General features: G+C 36.1%; 1 protein-coding gene across 2 annotated transcripts in view; it reads right to left on the reverse strand.

Moving 5' to 3' along the window:
* The window catches only part of LOC127416131 (nuclear factor of activated T-cells, cytoplasmic 3-like), a 109795-nt gene extending 107920 nt beyond the window's left edge, over nt 1–1875 (reverse strand). For both annotated transcript variants that reach the window (XM_051655296.1, XM_051655287.1), the window contains exon 1: nt 1465–1875. In XM_051655296.1, coding sequence (XP_051511256.1) covers nt 1465–1555 — 91 coding nt within the window. In that variant the 5' untranslated portion in view covers nt 1556–1875. The remainder of the gene's footprint in view (nt 1–1464) is intronic.
* Between the last annotated feature and the right edge of the window lie 21044 nt (nt 1876–22919).

Consider the following 22919-nt stretch of genomic DNA (forward strand, 5'->3'; position numbering starts at 1 on the left):
ACAGCATGCCCTGCCCTTCTTTGTTTAGGGAATGCATGCAATCAACAAATGCAGTTTGTGTTCAAGCAATACTTTAGAAAATCATGCAAAACTTAAACAAAAACACACAAAGGTCCACCCACACACATGCATTCAGCTTTCACTATACCCAAATCTCTTTCCTTCACGACACACTCGAGCACACTGACAGATGCTGATATGATTGCTACTTCACACACACGTTTTTTCATAAGGCAATTACACACACACACACACACACACATAAGCCATGCTGATGGCAATGCCGGGTGGTCACAAACAGGGGAAATATACACTATAAATACATAAATACAGTTTAAATGCAGACTGAGTGCTGAAACAGAAAGCAAAGTGCTTATCAATTAATTAAAATATAAGTGTCAATTAAATTTCTGCATACAGCGAACTAGCAATAGAAGTTACTCAAGATATTTAACATGCAGCCTAGCCTTTCTAATCCTTTTATCACAATCATTTTACACCTCTGCTTGAAAACATAACTGCATCATAAGAATCATTTAAAGAACATTTTCAAAATGCATAATTAAACATTTTTGTAGTCCCTCATTAATATTAAGTTGAAAGCTGTAACTACAAAAAAAAAAAAAAAAAAAAATGTGTTGTTTATGTTTGTATTATGTTGTTTACATGTAATAAGAACACTGTTGGAAACTTTTTTGACCTGAGGGATCACCACATCAACAATAATCTACGGCATAATTAATTATCATCAGTTGAGCCACACTCAACAGGTATGTTTATATTTTGGATTTCAGATTTTATATATTAGAGTAAGACAATATTATGGCTACCCAGAAGTATTAACATAATTCAAAATGGGACAAATGGGGCATTTGTTTATTCCTACATTTGAATAAATGTGTATTACCAGAGGTGACTAAATGTACTCGTGTAAATTAAATTAAATTGGAGAAATGAAAGGTTTGTAAGGTCTCGTTAAGTTTTAATGGAAACTTATGGGTCGAACCGTTTCCCATGTGATGTAGTTGAAAGCATGGGTAAGTGATAACAGAAACTTTTATAGTATTTCACTCTGTGCAGCAGCTGTCAGATTCAGCTGCATTGTAAAAGACATGGTGTTTCTGTTTCATACTAATTCAGCTGCTGCTCACGAGGTTGAGACAGAGCTGCTGTTACCGGCTTAAACACTTCAGGTGCGGATATTACTGGTTACTTTAGCTCCCCGGCTGATGCACTTACCGGCACATCGCCTAAACTTACCGCTTCTCATTTCCATTGGCTGAATTTACATGTACACAGAAACCAGGAAAAAACACTGCAGCTGCTAGTGTAAAGAAAAACGCCACTTTCACAGCGCGACGCTGCTGCATTTGTTATCGACATCATCACTTTTTGAATGCATGATTCATGAGTTAATCTATACCGATGAAGTGTGTGCGAGTATCCCAAAGTAAAGGCACTGACCTGCGGGGCCTAGCTGCGGCTGCTGTCCGTCCTCCCCGAAGATCAGTCTGAAGTCCAGCTCTTCATTCCCGGGGCAGTTTGCAGTAGTCATCGGGTTTGACAGCTCGGGATCACCCGTCTATGTACGCCGACTCTTTAATAAACTCACTACATTGACTAATGGTGAAGGCAAAACTTTTCAACTTTTCCTCCGCGCTATAGTTTCCCTCTAATTCCTAGCGGATTATATTATTCTATGAAACTCCTCCCTCAGAATAATCCAAACAGCTCCTGCTACAGAGTTTGAGCCGACTCGCAGCGGCTGAACTTTTCACTGTGAAGGGAAGGTGAGCGAGTGCTCTGAGTCAGCGCGGCCGTTGATCGAGATCGTCCGTAATTCGCTGCTGCTCGCTGTCTCGAGCTCCTTTCCCAACTTTTACTAACAGCGCGTGACAGGGCAGTTCCAGCGGTGACGTCAGGCGAGTCGGCAGTCAACAGAAGCGCGCGCACACTAGCGGTTACTGCGTTTCTGATTGGGTTTATGGGAATTGTAGTTTCTTTCTGTTAAGGTTGTATTTTTTTGTTGGCGACGTGTTGCACCGTCCTCCGATTTTACACTGTTTGTGTTTGAATGCATTTTATTGCATATGCCATAAAAGACTGACAAATGACATTAATTTAATTAGAGGAATATTCCAGGTTCAATACAAGTTATGCTCATTCGACAGCATTTGTGACATAATGTTGATTAGACCTACAACAAAAATTAATTTTGACTCAATTCTCCTTTAATGTATAGAAAAAAGAAGTCAAGGTTACAGTGAGTCATTTACAATGGAAGTGAATGGGGCCAACGTTTGGAGGGTTTAAACACAAACAAGATTAGCAAGCGATTGTATCACACTAAATAAGGTTAAAACACATATTGTTTATATTTTGTGGCTATACTTTTAAAACAGTGAGTATTTGAATGTGTACAGATTGGCCCCATTCACTTCCAATGCAAGTGCCTTGTAACCCAGATTTTTGCTCTTTTTGAAAGTAAAGGAGGGATGAGTGGAAATATTTTTATTTATTTTTTTTGTGGTAATCAACATTGTGCCACAAATGCTGTCGATTGAGTTTAACTTGTATTGAACCCGGAATATTCCTTTAAAGTATACAGTAAACATTCACATTTTATTTCATCTCAATTCCTTTCTGAATATAAGCAGACAACATAGCATAAAACATTCTCCAGTGGTGAACGGTGAGGTATGGCTAGTCAATGTCTAAGGCTCATTGACTAACCATAGTTTAAATATAGATTAAAAAATAAATAAATAAATATATAAAATTTAATTGGTGCACTCAGTAATTTATTTAACTTGTCGTTTTGGACTTACACTGACTTCAAATACAATAATTTTCAGTTACTAATGTCATTGTAGAAATTCATTATTCACAGTCAACCATGATCATGAGTGAAAGTGTCCAATAACAGTGCGGTTAATTAGATTAAGTGAGTATTATTCAGCTGGTCATGTGATTCTAACATGGCAGCCCCCATGAGGGGACCCTCTCCATGTAGAATAAAACAGCTTTTATAAGGTTACTGGTATGACTAGTGTCTTCATCTCATGATTTTATATATATAAAATATGTATTAAAACATATACATATGTTTTAAAATTACCATTCATATCTTTAGGAGTAAAACTTTTTATATTAAGAAAAAAATTACTGAGTGCACCTTTAAAAATAAATATAAACAATAAAAAAAAAGGGTTCTTTAAATTTTGCAAAATCAGTGTGTGATGCCAGTATCCTATAGTTTATCTGAGTGAAGTACGCCTTATGTTATAGGGAATTTGCTGATTAAGCTACCATCTATGTTCAGTGATATTAAACACATACTGCATGTAGGCTACACTTACCAATGCAAACACAAACTCACACAAATGTGCACAAGTTTCTCTTTCATGCATACACACTCACACACAAAATAATACAAATTACAATCCATTTGCCTCATTTAATCCATTGTCTAAGTTTAAAAGCAAGAACTCCTAACCAAAATACTTAAAGAAATGTTTAATTTTCTCATGAACCCATCATCTAATGACTTTGTTTGAGTCATTGAGATGCTCTATATTGGCATGAAGTTAACGTTAAAGTCCAGTTATGATGAGCATGAGCACTGTCACAGTTATGCATGCTTAGAAGAGAAAGAAAAGAGACATGATACTTAAAATCTACAAACTACCTACAACTCTGCAAGTGTTTTTTATTATTGGTTGATATTCTCAATTTTCCTTTCGGAACAAGATGTAGTGATACATTCATTTGATATATTGTATGTACACACAACTTAATCTGCTTCTATTTTGTATTGTTGTTATGATTACAACACGTTGTGTTACATTAATACAGAGAAAAGTTCAAATGAAATAAAACACAAAACTGCTGAATGAGTATATGGATCAGCAGATCTGCATACTTTAAAACCAGACAGAAATGTGTGGAGAAAGCACCTTCATATCAGTGTCGACTCAGTAACAGGGAATTTACACAACTGAAAAATAGAATGTTTTCTTTGACATATGTGGGCGCAAAAACGCAATGTTCGCATATGCATATGAAAGAATATTTCCTGTGGTCTTTATTTACTTTGATGACAACTATCTACACAATAATCACCAAGCTTTCACTGAATACTTCACTTGCTGACAGAGTGATTACCAGACAGTATTAGTAGCTAAAAATTAGATTTTGTCTTTTGGATGCCAATCACCTGTGAAGTTCGACCTGTTTATTCATTTGTTTCTATGTTTGTTTAGACTGAAATAGACATAAAATATAAAAATGAAATAAATAATAAATAAAACAAAACAAAACCCTCTGTGGTAGTGGCATGAACAAGGTGTTTTCCATGTGGTAAATGTTATCTATGACTTAATTATGAACTTTAACCCCAGCAAAATCAATGAAAATGCCAACTTTTTGCAAAGTTGTACACAAACAAACATACAAACACACTCTGTGCTCACACATCACAACACATACACACATCTCACAAATTGCACATGTAAAATCTTTCTAGCTAAACTGCATCAAAATATCATAAAAAAAAAAAAAAAGACATGTAAAAGACTCATCTATCAAAGTTGTTTTATTATATAGTCCTAAAAGCCCAAATAATGCTGCATAATATTCCCCTCATTTATTATATGACTGGTTAACCCAATTTTGAATGTTTTGGACTTTAACACTGACACAACCTTTGCTAATTATCTCACAGGCCAACGGCCAAAACAAATTCTCACTGTTAAAATTATCCTTCCAAAACTCGTTGTTTACTATTCAGAATACCTTTTCTGAATAGTTTCTTTTCGACTTTGATGACCTTTGTGGGAGGAAGATAGCGAACACGGTATCCGTGGATTGTGTAGGAGGGGGACGATGTGGTTTCTGATACTGTGTTCTCGTAAAGACAAGAAAAAAATAACTTTCTACTCTCACACAAATCCGGTTCAAAACTCATTTTCTTTTCAAGGATTTGTATTTTGGAAATATATATACGAGTGTCATGTGCAAATGTGAATTGTTTCACAGTAATCACCGGTCATACACTATAGCATGCAAACAAATGGCTTTATTAAATAGGTTGTGATTTTTTATTTTTTTATTTTTATTTTTTTTTTGTGGGCATTCTTTTATTCTTGCCATAAATAGTCATGGACATAATTTAAAAATAGTGTTAAAAATGCTGATGTAAGCATTAAAACCTGCTTTAAAATGAGCAGTATTTAATAATAATAAAAATAATAATAATAAAAATAAAAAAAGGAACAATATTGTAAAATGATGCACTGACAGTAATATTTTAATTTTATAAGAATCATCTTTACAACTAGATGATTAATTTATAATAAAATTAATTTGTATTTGTAAGAATAATTTATTTTGAAAAACATATGAATTTAATTTCCACCTCTATGGATGTGAAGACCAGTCTAATTTAGGGAGAATGTTAACAATCTTATTTAAAAAATCATAAAGACCAAAAATCCAGTCTGTGATGCTTTAAAATAATCTAGAACTGAATCGAGACTTCAAAGAGAAATAAAGTTATTGAAACCCTCTTATCTTTTATAGCTTTCTGAAACAGAAGCATCTGTTTTCAATTGATGCATGCTGCCCTCTGCTGTTGAATTTATAAAGAAACGTAGCTAACCACAGTACCATTTTCTCAAATTACCTTGAACACAGCTTTACAAACAATACTTTACACAGATGCCATGTTCTTTCTTACACAAATTTAAATGATTAACGTCAGGTATTCTGAGTTTTACACAATGTTTACAATGGTTTTTACAATGACAATGTGCAATAATTATGATTCCATCATCAAATATGTATTTATCAATAGCCTTTCAAATGTGTATAAATTGTGAGGTGCCTATCTTCAAGAATATTTACGGTAGTTTTCTGTATCAAACTGCTGCTCACTGGATGTTTTTTGTTTTTGGCACCATTCTGAGTAAACTCTACAGACTGTTGTGTGTGAAAATCCCAGGAGATCAGCAGTTACAGAAATACTCAAACCAGCCCGACTGGCACCAACAATCATGCCATGGTCCAAATCACTGAGATCACATTTTCTCCCCATTCTGATGGTTGATGTGAACATTAACTGAAGCTCCTGACCCGTATCTGAATGATTTTATGCATTGCCATGCGATTGGCTGATTAGATAATTGGATGAATAAGGTGTACAGGTGTTCCTAATAAAGTGTTTAGTGAGTATATGCATACAGTATATATAGGAATTAAGAGCACAGCCCTCAAGGCTACAGGGATCCAGCTTTACAGCCCCCTGAGCTTTCCAAAGTTGAGTAGCCCCGAGAGTAATTCACAGCAGTGGTTTCTGTTTTGAGTTTGTCATGATAATAATTTTCTCAATAGTATCAACAATGCAGGGCTGTAACCACTGCATGGACATTGGGTAATGCACAGAATAATGGTCAGTCATTAAGAGTTGTTCAATGACCTATTCATAAACTTTTATAATTGGTCCCTCAATTGTTCAGTTTGCCATCTGAGCAAGATTGTCTTTACAATGTGCCCTCTGAACACACAGACAGAAGTATCTAATTAAGCATCCTATGAAGCAAACTATTTTCTGCTTTATTAGCTGCTGATTGCCTTTAGCTTTGAACTTGAACATTGAAAAACAGATCTGAAAAGGCACATAAAGGCTTGACTATTGTCCTATAGCATAATACAACAGAAGGCATCCTTACAAAAGCCTTGTAGCAAATTCACAGGGTAGGACACTCTTAGAAAAATGTACTGCTGCAGTACCCATGGTACCATGAAGGCCAGATATGTAGTACCATGGTATTGAATAGTTACCACATTTAATGATATTTATATGGCACTACATTCTACAAAGAAAACAATGGAATTACCATGGTACCATATCCAAAAACATGGTAATTACATTTTTGTAAGTGGAGACTTCATATTTTAATGAAAAAGCTTGAACCTTGTGCTGTAAACCAACAGTACAATATAATAATTAGCAAATAAGAACCATCTGCTGCTACAGTAAAGGAATAGTTCACTTATAAATGAAAATTCAGTTATAATTTACTTACTCTCAAGTCATTCCAAACTCATACTGTATGTCTTTCTTTCATCTGCAGAACACAAAAGGAGGAATTTGAAAGGATGTTCTGTTTACTGATTTCAGTACAATGGCAGTTGATAGTGGCTAAGTTTAAAGCTTAAAAAAGGACCCAAATGTGACATAAAAGTTGTCCATGAAAGGTTTTGGTGAGAAACCAAAAACTTTAGTTATTTTACTGTGAAAATCTTGAAAAGCAAAAGCAAACAGCACTGTGTGAGAGCTCTGGCAGAAATCAGGTTTTTCCACAGAAAAATTAATTTCAGCTTTTTTTTCTCACCAAAACCTATTGTATTGTAAAAATGGACTACTTTTATGATGGTTTTGGGTGCTTTTTAAGCTTCAAAGGCAGTCACTTTCAACTGCCAATGTATTCAAATCTGTGAATGGAACATACTTCAAAATTCCTCCTTTTGTGTTCCATATAAGAAAGTCATATGAGGAAGGAACAACATGAAGGTGATTAAATGACATAATTTTTAATTTTAAACAGTCCTTGCAGCTGTAACCAATATTTGCCAACAGGGGGCAATCGTGATTTGAGTAAAGACCCTTGAACCGCATATGACTAGAAGACTGGGCTGTTTAATTGCTCAGAAAATAAATTGCACTCTTTGAAAATTATCCTGAGCAATGATTTGCTTGAATGTACTTGTACTTGCTTGTTTTGATTAAAACAAGGGGAGAATCTATGCCCCTATACATAGCCAATATTTACATTTTTAATAATTAAAAATGACTTTTCATAGAAGTAACAATGTCAGGGCTGTAGCAATGATTATAACTTGGGGTGGAGGGACATTTCCCTCTTAATTCTAGAAATATTATTATTTTTTTTTTTATAGGAAATTAATATTATATTTACATCTTTAAGAAATTGTGAAGCCACATAGACACAAGGGTGGTTAAAAGAAAAATGGATGAGCTTATTTTAAGTAGTTATGTTTTTTTTAATTTTTATTTTATTTTTTTCAAATGACAGACTTTTTGAATTCTCCATCAATGTTTTTATGCTTTGGTAAATGACGGAAATATGTTTTTATGCAACCTCTTCAGTTCATGTATGGGAAACCCTGGACTACGGTAAACCTGACCAGGGCCATAGCTAGTGGGATGAAAGCTGGTAACGATTCTAGGGGCCCAAAGGTCCAGGAGGTCCCAAAACAAATTCTAAACTGTATGTTTTAATAGGAAAGGGGCCCAGAGCAATATACAGTCAGGGGGCCCAGATTACCTTGCTACAGCCCTGAACCTGATGCTTAGTTAACTACTAATTTAGTATCACTATGGCTGAGCAATGTTAAAATTGCCGTAGGTTTATTTTGCTGTCATATTTCTGTCACACTGAGCACAGCTGCCTATTTAAATGTGTCCCAGACCCAGAGTGATTTAAATGAGAAGTCCTTGCAACTCTGTGACCATCATTTCTCTGTGACCAAATAGATCATGTGGTATGGACATCAGCATTATTTTCCTGTTGAAACATTTAAAGATCAGTTAACGACCATCAAAAAGAAAAACCAAAGTTCCCCCAAAAAGGAAAATTCTGTCATCATTTACTCATAGTCATGTTATTTCAAACCCATATGACTTGATTTTAGGCTGAATGACAGTCTCAGTCACTATTCACTTTTATGAAAATAAAAAAGATGTAATGAAAGTGAGGAGACTGAGGCTATTCTGTCTAACAGCTCCCTTTGTTTTCCATGGAAGAGAGAAACTCAAACAGGTTTAGAACAACATGAGCGTGATTAAATGATGGCAAATTTTTCATTTTTGTATTAACTATTACTTTAACGTTAATGCAGACATTGATTTAAAATGCAGACATTGATTTTGGTGCTATGACTAAATAACTTGCTTGCCATACCAGTCCTGCCCCATTTGGCACCCAAGGCAAGACCCTTAGGCCTAATACATGATTAAATACACACCTATGGGTGTATAGTCAGACTGGCCCAACATTATTAATAACAATTCTGGTAAGATATATGCAATGCATGTTATGAGTTCATAAATAGGCATAATACATGGGTATAACCATAAATAGAAATAAACTTCATACAGTGCCTGTAAACCAAATCAAGTATACTAAGATGTTCAAAAACAATATAGCAAAGGAGCGCGGCTTTCTAAACAGTTATAAACATTATACTGTATATGTTACATGACAGGGGCATTTGTAACCATTCATCATTACTCGAGCACAGGCCCCCCATCAAGTACCATGATGTTATAGGGGGTCCAGTTGTATGCTACACCAGGAGATTATTATATATATATTTTTAAACAGCACCAAAAGCATTAATTTCTGGTGATTTTGGGAGCATAATTTGTACATTTTCTTGAGTAGCCTATATTTTGTAGCCAAAGGCATAGGTCTGGTTTTAAATATTTAGGTTGTTTACATATTGCAAGGAGGATACTATTTAAAATGTTGGTAAAGAAAATATGAGAAATTCAGTCTGGTAATATATGTAAAAAAATATTATTTCCTCATATAAAGAAACATGTCTCATTTCCTATTTCTCTGCCCAACCATATTAAATATTAGCCTGTTTTTTCTTTTCTTTTTCTGAAGAATAAACAGGGTTAAAACTGACCACTAGGAATGCACAATATAGAGGAAAAATGGCATATGTGATAAACTTTTTGGATAATGCGCAGGCGATATGCAATGCCATTAACCTAATATTAATATGTCAAAATCAATTTCAATTGTTTTCAAGTAGATCTACATTGAGAAAAAAAATATATCCAAGGGACATGAAGTGACATTCTGTAAAATGTTGGCTATAATCCAGCATTGACCAAATACAAATCTAAATAAAGGGTAAGCAAAATTAACAAGTTACATGTGCAAAATGATATTTCAAGATAAATCATGGGTAGAATGGAGCATTGACAGCACTTTACATTTTCCACCACATTCTGCATTCCAACTCCCCTCACTCCCACAATCTTTTTCTCATATTGCTTATTTATATGTCGTTGCATTTTAATCTGAAAAAGTCTTCTGAACAAAGTAAACTTTAGGTTTACAAGTAATGAATATTTTGGTAACGAAGGCCTCATTTTATTGTATTTTATTTACAAAATTTGCATTTCCTATCTACCTCAATGTTCTATATTTTGTGCAGAAAATATATAAAATATTAGTTCAAAATGCAAACGTTCTTGCGCTTATGTAGAGCGATTCATTTAGACGAGCTACTTACTTGAATCGCTCACAGTGATTGCCGTACCAAATTAAGAATATTAGTAGTGGTCTGTTGGGCTGCACAATATATCAAATTTTGCATTATATTCAGGGTTGGGGAGTAACAGAATACATGTAACGTGATTACGTATTTAAAATACAAAATAATAAGTAACTGTATTCCACTACAGTTACAATTCAAATCATTGGTATTTAGAATACAGTTACATTCAAAAAGTATTTTGATTACTGAAGAGATTACTTTGCATTTTATTGTCATTTGTTTCATTTAATATTTAGTCCTTTCAGATGGAAAACATTTATACATATAAATGATGCGATCCAAAGTGCATTTGAACAGCGGTGAAACACTTTCTTATGATGTGTTACATTCATACGAGCAGACAGAGAAGTAAGTTTGAAGTAAGTTTGGAGCAGAAGATATAGAAATAAACCTTGTGTAAATTGTCAGCTTTACGCTAAGCTAAAATGCTATTTCTAGTCATTTTACATGCACGTGTTACCAGGCACGTGTGGCGAGCAGGGTGGGGCCGAGCGGCGTCTGGTCAGAGCGAGGCCGGGAAGATAAGTGGTGTATGAGTTCCACCTGTGTGCCACACCGGTCTCGTGTTCCAGTGAGGGGCGGCGGGAGTATTTGAGGAGAGGAGACAGCGGCAGACGAAACAGAGAGACGCAAGAAGGTGTCTGTGTGTATCTGCGTTTCAGTGTGGTGTTGCTAAAAAGCAAACCTTTTGTGTATACTGCTGAAAAGCGGCCTTATTGTGTGCGACTGAAAAGTGCAACAATAAATGTCTACGTGTTTTGTCAAGCCGGCCCCAGCTTCCTCCTTTCCATAATTGTTACAACACGATCATATTTTTTTATCAAGAAAATTCACATTAGATCATCATTTCTTTTTTTCTAGTAAGACCTTTGATATTAGGGCAAAAATCGTATTCTTGATAATAATTTTTTTATTGTTTTCCTGTAAAATATCTAAAAATCCTTAAAACAAGATCAGTTATATTGATCTTGTTTTAGAAACAAAACTACACAAGATATTTAGGTTTTTCAGAGAATGTATGTTTAACATGTGTATTTTGTCTTACTGTACTGACAGAGTTTTTATAGTCAAAACAAGTGAAAAAATCTACCAGTGCTGAAGAAGTAATCCAAAGTATTTAGAATACGTTACTGACCTTGAGTAATCTAACGGAATACGTTATAAATTACATTTTACAGCATGTATTCTGTATTCTGTAGTGGAATACATTTCAAAAGTAACCTGCTCAACCCTGTATATATTGCAAATGAACTATTCCTATGTTGTCAAAGGAACAAAATCATACCAGAAGCATGCAGAGTACTTTCTGCTCTCTGCATCTTTATAAATTCACGGATGAGTGCATTTAAATGACACCATAAGTTAATTTGCGATATATATCGCTAAATGTTATATATTGTGCAGCCCAACAGACCACCACTAATATTCTTAATTTGGGATGGCAATCAGTCCTCTATGCAATTATACTAGCATCTTAAAGGGATAGTTCACTCAAATGAAAATTCTCTCATCATTTACTCACCCTCATGCCATCCCACATGTGTGTGACTTTATTTCTTTTGCTCAACACAAAAAAATATTTTTAGAAGAATATTGCAGCTCTGTAGGTCCTCACAATTGGTACCAAAATTTTGAAGGCCCAAAAATCACATAAAGGCAGCCAGTGGTGCCTGCAGCTGTGCGTACCTAGAGCACTCCAACTGATATGAGAAATATTTACTCTCAGAATATTTCACCAATCATGAAATGTGTCCCGTATTACTGCTCGCTGTTTAAAAGAACTAGCAATGGCCAATTTTCGAATGAATAATTCTTTTGAGTCGATTCTTTTCAGTGAATTGGCCAAACGGGCTGACAGAACAGTCTGAATCGATTCGTGATTCAGTACAATTCGTTCAGAGCTCTCTCACTGAATCATCTGGAGTGGATTCTCACACAGTATATTGTATATGTCGTAGCTCATTTAAACATTCTGTCAACGTAATGTAGTCTAGGGGATTTTGGCTTAAATGATGCCTTCACAGTGCTTTTTTGATGGGAGAATAATAATGGTAGCCAAGCTGTAGGGTCATTCCAAACAGAATTTTCAATAAAATGACCACTCTTTTTGAGCCCTACACCTTTCAGCCCGTCGAAGCTTTCACAATGGAGGGTAAAGTCTTTGAAGGAAATAGGGTGTAGGGATGATCACTTTTAAATGGAACACACCCCATCATTCAGATGAGTTAGAAAAGATATGGTAGCGCGAGCCAGAACTGCCTGAATTCTTCAATATTTAAAGTGTTTGAAGAAGTAAAAATATTTCATAATATATTATTGCCCCTTTAAATATATGCACGTTTACATATTTATAAAAAAAATATTTACATGCTTGTTTTTTTTGTATGCATAATTTGTAGTATTTACATTGAGTTTACATTATTTATAACAAGCCTTAGCCCTTACAAAAATTGAGAGTTCAGTGCAAATTTGCCGCAAACTTGCGGCAAATTTGCCACAGATAATTTTCACATGCAAATTAGCTTTGCGGCAGACTTGCGGCAAATTGTCCATTGTTGCCAAAGGTTTGCCGGAGGTTCACCACAATGGCGAAGAGCTGCAAACTTCTGGCAAACATTTGCAGCGAATCACAATCTAATTTGCAAGTGAAAATAACGAACGGCAAATATGCGGCAAGTTTGTGGCTAATTTAGATTTTTTGTAAGGGTGGTACTGTCTCTTTAAGAACAGTGGCTGCGGTGAGCAGTTTCCTTACCACATCTGTGCTGTGTGTTTGAATTAATCTGACTGTAAATAACAGAACAGGTATTAACAGAGATTTAAATCAATAAAAATAGATTGTGTTGATCTCAACATTAAAAGATAATTGGACCTGGGGGGCGCTAAAAGAAAATTGGCCCTGGGACCTATGCTAGTCTTGCTAGCTAGGAAGAAAGTAATTGAAGAGCCCTGCAATATAATCAAAAGCATACTAATAATGCACTCCTCGGTACTCACTCAGTGCTTATTTGCTTTGTCTCTGTGTGTGTGTTTACGTGTATGTTTTTGAACAACATGTGACTCAGTCATTAGTGTGTGTGTGCTGCACTGCACAGAAAGAACATCAATCAGTTGTCTGATCGATGCAACATTTGGGAGTGATGTCAGAGGATCAATACTAATCCTCCTCAACACACACAGACACACACAGGCACACACTTGGCCATGATTTTTGTGCTCACTGTGTCACAGGATTGCAAAGATACTCACCTTCAATTTGCTTCATTTGACCCCTGTCTCCGCGAAAAGTGGAAAATGATGGCCAGCTCTCTATCAGATATACGTGATAACAACAGGAGACTTACGAGCTCTCGCTTTTTCCTCTGAGGCATGTGTGCACAATACATACAGGGCAGATTACATCAGCAAAAGGAAAAACAGGCCTTTACTCATACTCATGGCACATTCTGGACAGAAAAGAAAGTTTAATTTCTCATCTTGTTCCCTTTACATGTAATATTGACTATACTAAGACGAAATACTCAACATGTGCAGAGAAAAAAGTCTTCTCGATTTTAGACTTCTACTTTCTTATTGTTTGAAAGGCCCATTTGCAATATCTATAATTCATGTGAAATTTCAACCGAAAATGCATGGCAGCTGCAAAGCTGAAGCTGTTCTCTAAATTTGAGTGCTTTGCTGGAAAGTTTGCCTTTGTGTATCTACAAAGTGCTACCTCAGGGAGATCTGCTGTAAAATGACAACTGTGTTACCTTTTCAGAGTCTCCTGAGACAGTATAGGAGAAAGCCTTTTTTGTCAAGGCGATCGCTTACTGTGAAAAACTCATTAAAACTCAGCTAACAAATCCACTAGCAAACATGGCATGAGTCACCTGCAATCTTGACTCTTTTGCCACCTCTCACTTCAATGTCTGCAAATTCTACAGAACACACACATATGCTCTTGTGTGGTATAATGTGAAGAATGTGGTTTTTAATGAGTGTATCTATTAGTTAATCACAGAATGGCTGACATACTGTATATATATATATATATATATATATATATATATATATACACTCTGGCGGCCAAAAGTTTGGAATAATGTACAGATTTTGCTGTTTCGGAAGGAAATTGGTACTTTAATTCACCAAAGTGGCATATATACACTGGTGGCAAAAGCTTCTTATGTAAACTCTTAGAAAAAGGTACCATTTAAGGTACTAAGCTGTCACTAGAGTGGTACTCTTGTTTTGGGTACATATTTGTACACTTAAGGAGACAAAAAAGTATATTTTATTGTTCCCCCGAGGAACAAAACATATAAATGTACCTTTAAAGGTACACTATATGTCCTTAGGGTACCCAAATAAAGCCCAAACAAGAGAGAGAGCATGTATATACAGTATATAATGTCAGCAGTGTTGGTCCTAGCCTTTTGGGGGCCCTAAGCAAATTTTTTTTTCAAAAATAGTATGTTCATAACACCTAAAATGTCTTTGGGCCCCTCTGGCAGATCAGGGGCCCTAAGCAACTTGCTTAGTTTGCCTATAGGGAGGACTGGCAATGAAAGTCAGCCATTCTGTGACAAACTAATAGACACGCTAATTAAAAACAATATTTTTACAATTTTGTATAAACAATATTATTTATGTCAAGGTCCACACAGAGTCTTATTTTTTCAGGGTTTTACTATTGCTTTTCGGTGCATCTTAGTGAAATAAATCCTAATAATAATAATAATAATAATAATTAGGCTATTTCTTTTAAACCCTGAGATGAAATTTGACAATTTAAGGAGTTTTAACATTATCTAGGTCAATTACCTCAATAAACTGTGAACAGCTATGAATTCCCCATCAGCGCCCTGTGGTTAATCTTCATGAGGTACTCACTCAATAACAATTCTGTACATGATGTACAATTTGATTTGTTCAGACTAGTTCCTTTAAAAATCATTCAGGGAAAGAAAAATAGCCATAACCCTGCACCCTAAAGAGGTTCTATTGAGCCGTTTAAAAGTCAAGACAGGTAAACAGATTTATTATGAAGACTGCAAACCTTTACTAAGTATATTAGTGAGAGAGAGAGGGATGGAGAGAGAGAGAAATAGAGAGAGAGAGAGAGAGAGAGAGAGAGAGAGAGAACAAGATAAAGTCACAGTGATTAATGTGTGCCTAAAAGCCTCCCTAGTTTACTTCAAAAAGACAGAAAAAAATCAGTAAATAATAAAGAGAGCGTGACTTGCAGAGATGCAAGAGACAATGCAGAGAAAGAGACAGAGTGATTTTGTACATGAAAGAGAAAGAAATATTGATCAGAATGAGTAGAAAATACTACAAAGAAAAGAAACAAACACAGACACACAGAAATATAGTCAGTTACATAGTCAATGTGTGTGTGTGAGCTATGTACTATATATTCCCGCTATGTGTCAAAGCTACACTATAATCAGCTTTACAACTGCCTTAATGTTCATTAATGTCAATGTGTATGATCAACACCATGCAATTCTTTCAAAGTTAATGAAAAACCTTGACATACTTAATGCCACATGAGTAAAGGTACTGTATATAAGACATATTCATCAGATCAATATTTTTATGTTAATCCAACTAATTTATCCCAAGGATTAATATATTAATTAACAACACCAAAGCCCTTTCTTTTCAATGCAGATTCTAAACTGCATGTGGTATTTTTTTAATCATGCAAAAGCTAGTTTCAAAATGAACTACTCTGTACAGTAACATTTATGAAGGAAATAAAACGGACTTGTCTGCACATGTCAAGGTAAAATCACAATGTGTTCACAGTTTATTTCGAAAAGAAAACAGAAATTGGAATAAAAAACACAAGACTTTTTGGAGATGAGTGGTAAACACCATTTACTCTCGTCCTGGTCAGGCAACACTGACATCCAGGACCTTAGGTATTCAGTATGTTCCCCCCATACCTGTTACCTGTGTCTGGTAGGCTGTGGCTACATCAGATTAACCCATGGCAGCAATAAAAGATCTTAATAAGACATCTGATGGGCTTAATAACATTGCTGCCAAACAAGTAATCCTCTCAGGGCCTAATCAGTAGGCTGTGCATAGAATATTTCTGCAGAAGTTTCTCTCCATGAAAGTTTGATTCATTTGAATTCTTAGACAAACTGTTCCTTTCCTAACAGAAATGTTTACACCAGTTCCATGACCATTGATCTTTTCTTTTAGGAAATATTTGCATAAAATAATGCAAAATGGATGGTGATATATCATAGTGTATGCAGGTGATAAGCAGATGTTTGGGCATTGCAGACACTTATAACCCTACAGTCTCAAGCTTATATAATATACTAATAAAAACTGCATCACTCTCATTATAATTCCTTCATTTTTCTTTGTGTCTATTGTGTTTTGAGGAAACTTGATTTCAGACAGAACAGTTCAAAGAAGGGTATTATTTTTATGGAAAATGTAGATGAGAAAGGAAATGTAGTAGACCTCTTACTGCAAATCTATACAGTAAATGCACTGACAAAGAGCATTTGAATGTGGGTGCATTCACTGGGGACATTATACACATATAGCATACTGTATAGTATACTACAGACATGTAATTGTGGGGTGGGTCCATTATTGCAAATTTTTAGAATGAACCTAGAACCGGACTGAATCTTAGATGTCAGATTGTAATCAGTGTAAACTGACATGACATTAAGTAGCATAATGAAGATAATTTCATTTCAAAACAATTTTGAAAATTTAAATTGAGTCAACCATATCCTCTTAGATACACAGATCAGAACAGGGAAATATGACCACAATGAACATACTGTATATTTAACTGAAACTGTGACTGCTTAATATAGTATGAAATGTGCTGAGACATCCTAGGGCATGCTAAAATAAAACTAACTACAACTTTGTATTTTGTAATGACGGATCATCCTTTGTTGGTTCTTTCCTGGGTTCTGTCACATATAAGACTTCATGTAGGTTGCGCTGGGGTCAGAATGTCATAATTCCACCCACAACACATTTTACAAAGCAATAACAAAGATCTGGCAGCAACAGATTCAGCCACAGATAACAATGGGCATTAGCCTTTCTGTATAAGAAGAGATACATATTGGGAAAGGCCTAGAAAGGCCTTTGGAAATAAAATTGGATTTAGAGGTAGGTCAGCTAGGTTTCAGTAAATGCCACAGTAAAGGTCAGGTGTCTTCTTCTGCCATTTGTTATTGTTAGTATAACATAACATGACGAAAAGACCCAAACCTTTTAGAAGTAAAATTACTTTTGGTAGGGCAAAATTTATTACCTACATGGATTGATACATATCACCCACTTATCCCTGGTCCTTTATACTTTACGTAGGCCTTGTTGACTCTATTTGGAGGTGGGCCAGTGCAGCCTGTTCTCTATTGTTGTTTAACTAAAAAGCAAAAAAGGCCATAAAATGTGTAGATGTAAACACCAGTATCAGCTTTATTTATTTGTGAGGTCCTTCAGTATCCTGTTAAATCCCTTCTAATAACCAGCATTGCTTAATGCTTAATGCTGGTGCATGGAGGTATCTCTTCAGTAGAAGGGCCTGATGAAGTTGTGTTCACGTCAAAATAAAATAAGTCTCATAAAAAAAATAAAAAAAAGCGATCCAATTTTTTTCAGTGTGGGTCAATTATCAGCATAGAAATCATAGCAAGCATAGTATGCCTAGATAAAATAACGTATTTTTAATATATGTATCCTTAATATTAAATATACACTAACTGACCACTTTATTAGGAACACTATGGTCTTAATAAAGTGCCTGATGTGGTCTTCTTCTGTTGTAGCCCATCCACCTCAAGGCTCGACGTGTTATGCATTCTAAGATGCTGTTCTGCTCACTACAATTGTACAGAGGTGTTATCTGAGTTACCGTAGCCTTTCTGTCAGCTCGAACTAATCTGACCATTCTCTGTTGACCTCTCTCATCATCAAGGCGTTTCCGTCTGCAGAACTGCTGTTCACTGGATGTTTTTTGTTTTTGTCACCATTCTGAGTAAATTCTAGAGACTGTTGTGTGTGAAAATCACAGGAGATCAGCAGTTACAGAAATACTCAAACCAGCCCGTCTGGCATCAACAATCATGCCACGGTCGAAATTACTGAGATAATTTTTTTTTTCTCCATTCTGGTGGTTGATGTGAACATTAACTGAAGCTCCTGACCCATATCTGCTTGATTTTAGGCATTGCACTGCTGCTACACGATTGGCTGATTAGATAATTACATTAAGTAGATGTACGGGTGTACCTAATAAAGTGGCCGGTGAGTGTGTATATAAAGTATACAGTATATATATATACTGTATATATATTAAAGCAATATAACACGAGCAAGAGAGCTTCAGCTGCAGGTGCTAAGCTGTGCTAATATTGGGACATACAGCACTCTTGCTCATGTGATATTGTGATAATTAAAAACCGAACAAGTTATTAGAGAAACAAGGATGTGTGTGTGTGTGTGTTTGAGAGAGAGAGAGAGAGAGAGAGAGAGAGAGAGAGAGCGATTGAGCGTGTGAGATTACCTGTGTCTGTCGTGACTCCCAAGCAGAGATGAGCAGTAAAGCTGTTTAACTCTATTCTTCAGCTGTAGTGTAGTGTTCATCAGATTACTGAAGATAATGCCATTTTGGTTAAATACATCCTATTTTCTCTGTGTAAAAATAGCCGTCCGATCAGGGGTATTCCTACCTATTTTGCAGTTGCCTGTGGGGGTCTGCAAGAGTCATGCACTATAGAAACGTACTCCCTCCACCATGATAATTTTTGTTTACATCTCCTCCGGATACTCCATATCCAGTAGTATCATGTAATTGTATGTGTGATTACTCAGTCTGTTGTGTCTCTCAGCGATGATAAGTCTTAATGTTAGTTTAACGCTGTTCCCTAGCTGCAGTCATCCAAGCCAGTGGTTCCTAACCCTGTTCCTGGAGGCCCCATTTTGGATATCTCCCTTATCAAACACCTGATTCAACTCATTAGCTCTTTAGTGGAGACTCTAAGACCTGACTTGGGTGTGTCAGATAAGGGAGATATCCAAAATGTGCAGTGTTGGGGGGCCTCAAGGAACAGGGTTGGGAACCATTGAAAGCGATCATGGAGTGAGAGACAATGCCGATGACTTCAAAGAAACCGCTCACTAACTGGCAGCGCGGACTCAAATAAACACTCAACTGGCTCATAACACATGAAAATGGTCTTTTGTCACCACCTGCTTAACACCACAGGGATAAATGAAAAGAGACACATCTAGTTCTTTTACACTAATGTGCTACTCTTAAACAGCACTCTTGGAACGTCTCTTGTTCAGTCAGAATCGAGGACCGGAACTAACTATTATGTGTATATATATATATATATATATATATATATATATATATATATATATATATATATATATATATATATATATACAGTATATGTACGAATAATTCTATTATAATTACAGGTCTGCTTCTCAAAAAGGCCAAATACAGCAGCATAAAATCTGCATTAATGCTTAATACTGTATCTAACAATAATTTAGTGAAGAAAACTAAGAAATTAACATTTTACCATAATTATATATGCTATTAACTGGTTACTAACATTTAAAAATAATGCTTTCACTACTGAACGGGACGTTGTTCCCATTTTCAGTTACGTTTTGATTTTCGTTTGGCAGTTTCAGCCATAGTCCAGCTGACAGATCAGTTGTATTGGTCCTGCTCTCATGTTGTCATTCAAAGGCAACAAGTTTTTTTTTTTTTAAGGTGACCTGATCAAGAATTGTTCCCTCATTGTTCCCTCAAAAAGCTGTGAATAGTAAGTTGCCTCACTGTACAAACTATATTAATGGTCAGAAGGCTAAAAAGAAATGAACAAACGATACTGATGGGAAAACCCCAGCATAAGCCCTACATGTATTGACACACAAGCCAAAAGTTATTTCTGAGCTCTCCCAGCACTTACTTTCCTATCAAATCCACCATCAACTCTTCTTCATTATGACAAAATCACCAGAGGTTTTTTCTAAATGGTTTAAGATGAGATATGGCAAAAAAGCACATTACCAGCAACCAATACACTCCGGAGAACAAAACAAATCACTTTGATATCCAGAAAGCCATTGCAGCATCTAAGCTCTGTGCTGAACAAGCTGCATCATCTGGCATCAAAGTGGTGTGTGTTTGGCTATGACATAAAACGAGAGCCAGAAGGGGTCAAAGAGCTTACAACAAAGCTGCAACCAAACAGAGCTAGTTTTACTGAACATAAAAGCCTTTTTAGTGAGTGAATGATAAGAGCTGTTGTGCGAGGGGCTAGAGGATTGTTAGTGTGAAGATGAAGCATAAGCTGTGGCTCTGATTGAGTGCACAATGTATCCTGCATACCACAATAGCCATTGTGTTGAGGCATCATTACTGCGAGGCAGTCATTAAGGTTCAGCATCTCATGGGGATATTGTGTTTAAGCTGTAATTGCTGTTAGCCTCAACACAAACAAACCTTTTCAGAGGCATCAGTGTTAATCCATGCATTTGTCTCGGTTTTGTTGTTGTCTTGTTGCTGTTCAACAATGATAAATGATTTATGGCAAGAATGGAAGCAAGTAGAAAATATTAACGCAGCTCAAGCTTTGAAAGAAATCAGTTAGAGGGGCTTCACATCACAGCATTAGTAATAACAGAGATTGACATCGTGCAAGCACAGAACAATACACCCGTGGCAAACAATTTGTCATTCAAATCACACATCATTATTTTATTCTCTCTCATAAACTCTTGGGGCACAATTTTAAGAGCACCACGTCTTAAGTGTAGTGCTATGTGATATGCCAGATGCTTTAAGTCATTTTCATGCAAGCACGCACTAAGTCTTAGGAGTGAGAGCCAAGGCCCTCCTCTAAGTGACACAAAAAGCGCAAGCAATATAAATGAAGACAGCCCATATATAATAATTAGGTGTAAATGGGCTGAATGCAGTACATTAGAAGACCATAAAAATATGGACAATTTGTGTATTACATTATGTTGCACAGTAACTGCATCCTTCTTGAATGCCAGGTACATATACCTCTATAACACACTCTTTATATTGTAATGGAAAAAGTGGTGTTGAGGACTCATTTGACAGGCTCCATTAAAATATAATGCAAGTATAATTAATGTAATCACATTGGTCTCCTGAATCACAACATCATGGCTAGTATTAACTGTAATTGTCCATTTTATGTGGGCAGCATGGTGACCCAGTGGTTAACACTGTTGCCTCACTGCAAGATGGTCCTGGAACCAAGTTCCTGCCTTTCTGTGTGGAGATTGTATGTTCTTTCCGTGTAGGCATGGCTTTCCTCCAGGTGTTCCGGTTTCTTTCACAGTCCAAAAAAAGGCAGGTTGGGTGAACTGGAAACTCTAAATTGACCATAGATGAGAGTGTGAATGTGTTTGTCTGTCTATACGTGTTAGCCCTGTGATGGACTGGCCTCCTGTAAAGGGTGTTTCCCTGCCTTTGGCCCAAGATAGCTGGGATAGTCTCCAGCGACCCTCTAGGATAAGCAAGTATAGAAAACAGATGGATAATTTTATGTTCCACTGTAATAATTTGGACACTTTAAGTGAGGCCGATTGGTTCTGAGCATGGTGAGTAACAGTTCCAGTAGCACTTTAGCACTGTTTGGTACGGTCCAATCACAAGCTGCTCCCTGCCTGGATCTCTTAGTATGGTTAGGTAGCTGTACTCAAGAGAGAAAACAATGCTGGTAAAATGACTATAGTAATGTGGCGACTCACAATCGATTACTTGCTTAGTCAGTCCATTATAATCCTCATTTCACAACACCATAATGAAAAAAAAGCAGTTACTGTTTTTTTAAAACAAAAATAGCACATAAGGAATGAATTTTTCAATGAATTTCTCACAAAAATAGCTAATTAGGCTTTACACCACTTAATTTACATGGATCTCTCATATTTTTTTTGTGAATACACCCACAGTTTACCCACAGCATTTACGTCCAAAAATACCATGGACACTCCCACCCTTGCCCAGTTGTGTGTTGCTCTGGCACAAAAATTACACTTCAGCGCTTTCATGAAAATTGGATAATACTTAGTGCATGATCGTAGCACATAGCCCTGTGCCTTACATGGGTACAAATATACTGCAGGGTCCGTGGAATCCTTCCAAACCTATAATGTGTTACATACACACATGGGACACATATGTTTTGCCGGGTTCAGTGTAATTTTCTTTAATCTGACATTCAAAGCCATTCTGTCTGCAACTGCTCCATCATCATCAGTCATTGTAATTTATAAACCCAGAGAAATCCAAACACTTGAATCTCTGTTCATTTCGGTACAGGAGTGGATTCTTCATATTACCCAGAGAAAATAATGAATGCTGGTCTGGTGTGAGGAGGATGTGTTCCTTCTCTCCACTCTGTGAAACTGTGATCATGTAATTAGCATAAGTGTTTATAACTCACATAGGAAAGCAGATGGGAATGAGATAGAGAAGAGAGAAGTGGAAGTTCTCAAGA

This window comes from Myxocyprinus asiaticus, chromosome 2 (assembly GCF_019703515.2).
Source record: "Myxocyprinus asiaticus isolate MX2 ecotype Aquarium Trade chromosome 2, UBuf_Myxa_2, whole genome shotgun sequence".
Taxonomy (NCBI): domain Eukaryota; kingdom Metazoa; phylum Chordata; class Actinopteri; order Cypriniformes; family Catostomidae; genus Myxocyprinus; species Myxocyprinus asiaticus.